General features: G+C 40.9%; 1 protein-coding gene across 1 annotated transcript; it reads left to right on the plus strand.

Annotated features, from left to right (window-relative positions):
• BCL2L15 (BCL2 like 15) lies at window positions 1–6926 on the plus strand. Its single transcript, XM_065906731.1, has 4 exons — window positions 1–217; window positions 525–646; window positions 3493–3720; window positions 4628–6926. Exons 1-4 carry the CDS (start codon window positions 91–93, stop codon window positions 4643–4645), a joined length of 495 nt encoding a protein of 164 aa, XP_065762803.1. The 5' UTR covers window positions 1–90; the 3' UTR covers window positions 4646–6926.
• The last annotated feature ends 2424 nt before the right edge of the window (window positions 6927–9350 follow it).

Genomic DNA, 9350 nt, shown 5'->3' on the forward strand with positions numbered 1-9350 from the left:
ATCCGGTTTACCAGGGTTTCTGACTTCCCTGCTGAACTGAATTGCTTGTCCTGTAGGAAAGCAAAACTTGACTGCAAACATACATCTAAAATGAAGAGCCCTCGAACTTTTGAGGAGCAAACAGAATGCATAGTGGATTCTCTCCTCGCTGACTTCTTAGGCCCCGCTTGGCAGGTTGGTAACCGGACCATACGAAGTGAAGACAAAACAGATTCAGGTAAGGCTTCTGGGCCTGAGGTGGTAATTGCAGGTCAGTAAGAGAATCTGAATCTGCTTATTTCCTCTGAAGTCTCAAAAGGCAAACTAAGTTTTCAATATCTGGAGTCCTTGTAGCAGGGAAAGAGATTCTCAGTGAAGGGAGAATTTTTTGTCTATTGGTGTTGACACTATATTAAAGATTTTCTTGGGAGGATGAGGACTGGATTGTTTAAGAGTCTAGAGAACGTTCTTCAATGCCCAGGTCCCTGGGGCTTGCCATCGCTTCAGGCATTGTGATAAATGTGACTGTGCCCCATCTGTTTTAGGGGAGGTTTCCTCTTTTGATGTGGCCATCATTGCGGGTCGCCTTCGGATGCTGGGTGACAAATTCAATGGAGAATTGGAAGCTTCTGCCAGAAATGTCATCGCAGAAACCATTCGGGGACAGGTCAAGTTTCCACTACTTCTTTCTATTTTGGGCTTCTTGTTTATTCTATTTCAGACACTGTTCTCTTACTACGCCTATACAACTGTGACTACAAATGTTCTATGAAAGATTTGAGGGCTTATTGCATCCAAGGAGATACAGCAGGAATTCTTCAATTCCAAGTCTTTAGCAGTTGACCAAAGACAAGGTGGTATTGAGGTGAAAAGCTTTTGGCACAGGCTCATCAGCCTTCTGATTATTTCTGATTGTTTTTCATCAGAGCTGTGCTTTATGGCATAGAGTGTGTATGTGTGTAAATATATATATACTCTCTATATATGTATATGTGTGTGTATATATATATATATATATATAGAACTTTATTCTTGGTAAAACATTCTATTCTTTTAGCACCTTTTAAAATATTTTGCTGGTGAAAGTGAAAGTCGCTCAGTCACGTCCCAACTGTTTGTGATCCCGTGGACTATACAGTCCATGGAATTCTCCAGGTCAGAATACTGGAATGGGTAGCCTTTCCCTTCTCCAAGGGGATCTTCCTAACCCAGGGATCGAACCCAGGTCTCCTGCATTGCAGGCAGATTTTTTACCAGCTCAGTCACAAGGGAAGCCTTTATTTTGTTGGTAGTGGGCATCTTTTTTCCCCTCAGGATCCAGCAATAAAATTATATATAGGAAGGACAGGCATTTGACAAGTCTGATGCAATGGGGAATAAGTACTTACAGCAGCCCACTTAGGTATATCTGGCTTTTCATTAGAGTCCTGATTCTTGGATTCTGTATTGGATATAAATACCATTGACCATGTTTTAGAAGAGGTTGCTGATTAATATCAATAATAACAGCTAGTATTAACTCATTACCATGTGTCAGACAATATTCTAAATGTTTTACACTTATTATCTCATTTAATCCTTACACTACTCTATGAGGCATCATAGAAACAATTGTAGTGCAGCTTCTCCCCATGTATGTATAACATTGTGAGAGCAAACGTCTAACCCAATTTTGTCCACTTGCTGTATTCACACAACTTAGATTGTAGAACCTATAGGCCAGGTGACCCCAACCTGTAAGATCTAATCCCTGATGACCTGAGGTGGAGCTGATGTAATAATAATAGAAATAAAGTACACAATAAATGAAATGTGCTTAAATCATCTTGAAACCATTCCCCCACCCCTAGTCTGTGGAAAAATAGTCAGTCTTCCACAAAACTGGCTTGTGGTGCCAAAAAAGTTGGGGACTGCTGATCGGTCCTCAATTTTCTGACTCAATATCCATTTAAGCAGATAAGGAAACTGTGTGTGTGCTTAGTCACTCAGTCGTGTCTGATCCTTTGTGACCTCTTGGACTGTAGCCCACCAGGCTCCTCTGTCCATGGGGATTCTCCAGGCAAGAATACTGGAGTGGGTTGCCATTCCCTTCTCCAGGGGATCCATCCAGGGATCAAACCCAGGTCTCAGGCATTGCAGGCAGATTCTTTACTCTGTGAGCCCCCAGGGAAGTCCAAGTTTCATGTGTATCACATAATTCCATTTCTGTATACACCACAGCATGCTTGCCACCAAATGTCTGGTTTCTCTCCATCACCATAAAATTAACTGCCTTTTCACATTTTGACCTTATTTTTTATTTCAATGTGGACTCATGAATTCCTACTTTATTCAATGGGTTATAATCTATTGCTATCATTATTTATTTGTATGCCCAAATTGCCCCAGATTCTACCGGTAGGAGTCCTTTCAATCTGGACTGTGATTTTGGCATGTCCCTATCATTCTCTGAGTACTACTTTAATTTCTTTTACAGAAGATCTTGTATTTTCCAAGCCCCAACCTGAAATTAGCCATTTTCCAGGGAACTCTGATTTCTTTTTACAGAGAATGAAATTTGGAAAACAAGATTTAGGCATTCTCACTGTGGATGACCTTCTCAGCTTCTTTGGGTTCTAACACCCTCTTCTGACAACCATGGGCCCTCTATGCCACACCACAGAAATCTTTATTGGCCCCACCTAGGGCTTCCCTTGTGGCTCAGCTGGTAAAGAATCCACCTGCAATGTGGGAGACCTAGATTTGATCACTGGGTTGGGAAGAGACCCTGGAGAAGGAAAAGGCTACCCACTCCAGTATTTTGACCTGGAGAATTCCACTGACTGTATAGTCCATGGGATTGCAAAGAGGTGGACACGACTGAGCAACTTTCACTTTCACTGGCCCCAAATAATGACTTTTGGATCAAACTTTTGGGGAAGGATAAAGGAAGAGGAAGAGCTTAATCTATTTTTTACTTTAGAGTTTCCCAGACTTCAGTCATTTAAGCCAGACATTCAGAATTTGACCAGCTCTACTGTCATGTACTTAGGATTTTTCTTTCAAATCTTTTTTTTTCTTTAATCATTTTGTTCATCCTGAACAAATTGTGGGTTTGATGTTTTTGTTTTGTGTTTTTTTTTCCTAATACCCATTGCAATAAATTAAAAAATATTAAAATAAGAAAAGTGTATCCATTTACTCCTTCAGATTACCTTATGGATAGGAGGGGAGTTGGGGGAAGAATGGATACATGTATATATACGGTTGAGTCTCTTCGCTGTTCACCTGAAACTCACAACATTGTTAATCAGCTATACGCCAATACAAAATAAAAAGTTTGAAAAAATATTATCTCAAAATAAATTTACTTAATTAAAAATATGATCAAGGAAAAAAAAAAGATTACCTTAGATACAACTAATGTGTCCTTGCTGTTCTTTGAGAAACACTTGCTTTACTGGATTCCTGCAACTGTAGCCTCCTGTACTTGTTTAGTGATATTCCACTGATAGATCCTCTGTCTTTCCCCAGGCAGCAACTGTACTTCAGAACACAGTAAAATCGCTCAGCAATGCCTGGTGTGCCCAAGATTCCAGCTTGGCTTACGAGAGAGCCTTTCTGGCAGTGTCAGTGAAACTTCTTGAACGTGTGGCCAGCATGGCTTCTCCTGAGGTGGCAAGACAGGTGGCAAGGCCCATGACGAACATGATCAATGGCAACACTGCCATCCGAGAATACATCCAGGGCCAGGGAGGATGGGTAAGTATTTTGGACTCCTGGCTTTGCTGGACATTGGCATTGTTTTTATATTAATATATATATATTTATATTAATGCCTGAGACTCCAGTTCATGGTTCTTTCTGTCAATTGGAAACCATGAAGGAAAACAGGCCCTCCAGCTTTGCTGAAAATGACAGGATTATTCAGGGGGTTTTTTGCCATGGAAAAGGTGAGCAGTCAGAAGCTCAGTCAGCAGGTCTTGGACCCCAAAGTATGCGTGCATGCATGCATGCATGCTAAGTCGCTTCAGTCATGGCCAACTCTTTGCGACCCTATGGACTGTAGCCTACCAGGCTTCTCTGTCCATGGGATTCTCCAGACAAGAATGCTGAAGTGGGTTGCCATGCCCTCCTCCAGAGGATCTTCCTGACCCAGAAATCGAAGCTGCATCTCTTGCATTGTCTCCTGCATTGCAGGCAGATTCTTTACCGCTGAGCTACCAGGGAAGCCCTGGACCCCAGAGGCAGGTTGCCTAAAATACTGACTGCTAACTTTGTCAAACTAATTTCTACTTCCTTCACGTAATCATCTATGGTTATAATTATGGTGAGGTTGTAACGTCAGTCTGACTTTGCTCTACCCCTTGGTAAGTTTCTGGGTCTTCTTCCCCTAACATCTTTTGGGTGTGTGTTGAGGAAGTTCAGAATCATCTTACTATTGTCTTACTAAGAACAATGACATCTGCTGTAGTGGTAACGACAGGCGGCGTTCTAAGCCTGTGCCTTAGAGCATCTGCTCTGTGGAGCATGCGTCTTCATTTCCAGGATGAGCAAAAGCCTTAGTAGGAGCTGCCTTCCCTTGAAGTGTCTGCAGGTCCTTCTGGTTTCTTAAGGGAATTCCTGAAGACCATCCCTTTGACTGTAGGATATTCATTGTCTTTCCTAGGAAAATCTGGAGGGCTGAAGAAGAGATGGAGCTGTTTCCCAGCCTGAACAGGACTTCTTTGCCTGATTGGATGATTGATCTCTAGTGATTAAACTCAAGAAACAACCAAATCAAAGCCCTCTTTCTCTTAGACAGCACTGAATTTAGCTAAATAATCTCTTTTCTACTGATTGTTAAAGTTAGGAGCATCTCCCAGAGGTCTACAGAGATTTTTATACTTTCTGTTTTTACATGAGGGGGCTTCCACAGTGACGATTTTTAGTGCAACAAATACCTCCAGACACAAAGTAATGACTTTAGAAGTGGAGTTCCAGGCAACAGGGCAGGTTGCTGGAGATAGTGTGGGGGAAAAGGGAGCCCACAGTGAACCATTCCATCAGATTTAGCGCCATCCTCCGATAAGGCATCTTGTCTACTAATTTTGCAGTCTAAAGCATTCCAGGGAGATCTTTGGTTTAGATAAGTTGAGGATTTTCTTTTAAATTCATAACGTAAATGTCACGTTAGTTTCACTGGAGCCAAATTATTTTATGTATTGTCAAGGCTGGAAGCAAGAAAATAGCAGTCTGTTCATCTGCTTTTCTATTAGAAAGGCCAAAGAGCAATAGAGTATTCACTGCATTTCTATCACTACAGAATACAGGAAGTGCTGGCCCCCTTCTGGGACTGTAGGGCCATCCTAGCTTAGATGAAGCTAGCTGTGTACAGGCCACAGTGTTTCTCAGAGTGCGGTTCACTTACCACTTGTGAACCGTATGCGTTGCTGATTTCCAGGCTGCATCCCTAGAGATTCTGTTTTGGTAGGGGTAGGCTGGGGCCTAGGATCCTACCTTTTAATTGGTCCCACTGGTGATTCTGATGTGCATACAAATTTTGAGAACCATCATGTTTGAGCAAGGGTTGGGGAATTACAGCCCACAGACCAAATCAGCCCACAGCTTTTTTTTTTTTTTTAAAGAAAGTTTTTTTGGAATGCAACTACACTCACTTGTTTACATATTACCTATGGCTGTTGTAGCACTGTGACTGTAGAGTTGAGTTATGGCAGACACCATATAGCCTGTCCTGTAAAACCTAAAATATCTACTCTCTGGCCCTTTAAGTTTTCAGACCTCTGCTCTAGAGCTCCATGACCATTTCTCCTTGAGTAATTTAAACTCTATTGCAATCCTGATAATTCCAAAAGAAACCGTAGATAGGATGACTCTTTTTTTCAGAATTTAGTTTGAGTGTTTGTTAGTTCTTGCATAGTCCACACTTTTCTCTAAAACCTTTGGCAAATCAGTGAACTCCGGGACTCCTGAGTACTTGATAGAGGTGTGTATTTCCTTGGTCCTGCCACAAGCGATTGGAAGTGATTGGAAGTAAAACATATGGTTTCTATGGTCTGTGTATCACATAACAGTTCTTAATAATCTCATGGATTAATAGACAGTCATCAAGTAGAGACTTCTTCATCTCTAAACTCCAGAAACTGGATGACTTACCTAAACATCACGAAGAAAAGCACTACTGTTTAAGCGAGGCGTTAATGGCTTTGGCTTAAGTTTAACAAAGCTAACCACATCCCCTCCCGCCAACCAGCCAGCTATCTGGCTCCTCCAGATGTACAGACATAAAGATATAGTGCTGCTAATATATTTTGACTTTTTCAAGTTATGCTATTTCCTCTATTTTTCAGGTTGGCAATCCAGAAATGAGATTTCATGTTTCTTTTTAGTAGAAATTAGCTTTTCTTGCTACCAACTTCAGATACTTGATGTATATCTTTGTCCCTTACATTACTATAAACCCAACATGGTGAGTTTTGTGGTATTTGACCTCTTAGGTGAAATCATTATTTTCACTTTGACTAACGCTGTGCTGTTCATGAAATAAAATTCTCTCTGTGCATTTGATCTAATTCTCAGCAAGTGCAATCTAAATTGAATGATACAGCAACAGGAAGCAGATTGGTGGTTGCCAAGGGCAGAGATTGGGGATTGGGGTAGAGAAAATAAGTGAAGGTGGTCAAAGGGTACAAACTATGAGATGAAAAGTTCTGGGGATGAAATGTATAGCATGTTGACTATAGTCAACAATCTTGTTCAGTCACCTGTTGTGTCCAACTGTTTTACAACCACATGGACTGTAGGCTTCTCTACAGTCTGTAGGATTTCCCAGGCAAGAATACCAGAATAGGTGGCCATTTTCTCCTCCAGGGGATCTTCCTGATTCAGAGTATGAACTCATGTTTCCTGCATTGCAGACAGATTCTTTACTGCTGAGTCACCAGGGAAGCACATGGTTAACAAGACTATAATACATATTTGAATCTAATGGAGTAGATTTTTAAAATTCTCAACACACACACACAAATTGTAGCTATGTAAGGTGATAGGTTTGTTAACTAACTTTATTATGGTGATCATTTTACAAAGATAAATATCAAATCATTGCATTGTATGCCTTAAATTTACACAATATTATATCTCAATAAAAATGGAAGAAAATAAATTGAATGATAAGTATTAGAGGTCCGCAGTGCCCTCTTTTTATTCTTCCCCCTCTTAGCCATGCCAGCTCCCTTTTTTATTCTATGTTGCCCACAAAACATCAGAATGTGAATCTAGCTGCAAGTATACTGTAGTATCTTTCTTGGGGGCCATGCCACACAGTTTGTAGGACCTTAGTTCCCCAACCGGGCCACAGCAGTGAAAGCGCAGAGTCCTAACCACTGGACCACCAAGGAGTTCCCCTGTTCTGTAATACCTTGAGACAGAGGATATGGTGCTAGGCAAATAGATAAGGCAGCTCTGGCCTGGGTGTTGTGTTTGTTGCTAGGCCACCCTCTGTCCAAGCAGAGCTGAAGTGATTTGGGCTGCATGAAAGAGATACTGTAGCCCAGAAATCATGAATGCATTTAGACTGTCTGATTTTAACAACTTGATTTCACCGTAGACAAACCATGTGACATTGGGCAAGTAATCCAACTCCCTTGTGCCTGTGTTCCCACAATAGGATTATTGAGAGGGATAAATGATAAATACACTTTGTGAAGGGTTTAGCCTAATGCCTGGAATATGTTAAGCACTGCCTGAACAATTTGGAGACCCTGTGGTTTGAAATTCATAAAGTTCTAGCTTGACTTTTTTCTCTTCATTAATTCTGCCTCCCACAAAGGCAAACCAGTCTTATTTTACATTTCACCTCAATGTGATTCCTAAATCTGACTTATTTTCCTTCTTCCTAAATCCATACCCACAAACTCTCTTTATTTCTATCGACCTTTCTTATCCCCACACTTTCTCAGATTGCCATCCAACTAACTCAAAGCCTCAGTCATTTTTCCCTTCTCCCTCTCTCCAGTTCTGTGCCCCTGGTCAGTCTTTCTCACTATTCCTTCCTTTTCGTCCTGATTCTTCCTACAAGAATTTATTACCACCTGCTGGGACTACTGATAAAACCTAGTTATGCTTTCAATTGATCATCCTGTTGCAAGCTTGACCCATTCCAGTCTGTCCCATATATTACCACCAAGTTGGCCAAAGCTGTGACTTTTTTTTTTTTTTTTTGGTCTCTTTTTGGATATGGTATAATTCATTTTGAAATTTTACATGCCACTGAACAAGATTTTAAAACTTTAATAAAATGTATTAGGACTTCCCTGGTGGTGCAGTGGTTAAGAATCTGCCTGCCAGTGCAGAAGACATGGATTCCATCTCTGGTCCAGGAAGACTCCACACACTGCAGGGCAACTAAGCCCATGTGCCACAACTACTGAGCCCACACTCTAGAGCGTGTGCTCCACAACAAGAGAAGCCACTGCGGTGAGAAGCTTATGTACCACAACTAGGGAGCAGCCCTCACTTGCTGCAACTAGAGAAAGCCTGTGTAGCAACGAAGACCCAGTACACCAAAAACAAATAATTAAAAAACAAAATAAAAATTCCTTTAAAAATGTGTCAGATGGGAGCACTTACTATTTAAAAACTAAGAATCATTTCCCCAAAGCATTGCTTTGATTACCATTCTTTTGAAATCTTTCAGTAGAAGGTAATTGGATGTATTCATTACCTTGGTGATGGTTTCATGAGTGTGCACACATACCAAAATTTATCAAATCTACACTTTGAAATGTGTAGTTTATCGTATGTCAGTACTACCTCAATAAAGTTTTTTTTTTTTTTTTTTAACCAGTGTTTTCCCATTTCCCATCAAATAAAGCCTGACTTTTCAGCCTGGTATTCAAGTTCCCTCATGGTCTGGCACCAGCTGTCTTTTCTAGTGTTACAAATCAAGACTCTTTTCTATATAACCCATGCTCCAGTCAAACTGAGCCATCATTACGCCATCCTCTGCCTACTGTTCTGTTTTCTATTGCTTTCTCTCAGGCTGTACAGATATCTTCAAGACCCAATTCAAATGTTACTTCCTCTGTGAAGACTATACAATAAGGGATTTCCCTGGTGGTCCAGTGGCTAAGACTCCACACTCCCAAAGCAGGGGGCCTGGGCTCGATCTCTGGTCAGGGAACTAGATCCCACAAGCTTGCATGCTGCATTTGAAGATCCCACATGTTTTGACAAAGATCAAAGATCCCAAGTGCAGCAACTAAAACCTGAGGCAGCCAAATAAATAAATAATTTGTTTAAAGGCTATCTAGATAATCTAAGTAAGAAGTGATCTTTATCTTCTCATAATAATTTTTTTTTCTGGCTCTGACCCTGACTGTCTTCTCATA

The sequence above is a fragment of the Muntiacus reevesi genome, chromosome 1 (genome assembly GCF_963930625.1).
Source record: "Muntiacus reevesi chromosome 1, mMunRee1.1, whole genome shotgun sequence".
Classification (NCBI taxonomy): domain Eukaryota; kingdom Metazoa; phylum Chordata; class Mammalia; order Artiodactyla; family Cervidae; genus Muntiacus; species Muntiacus reevesi.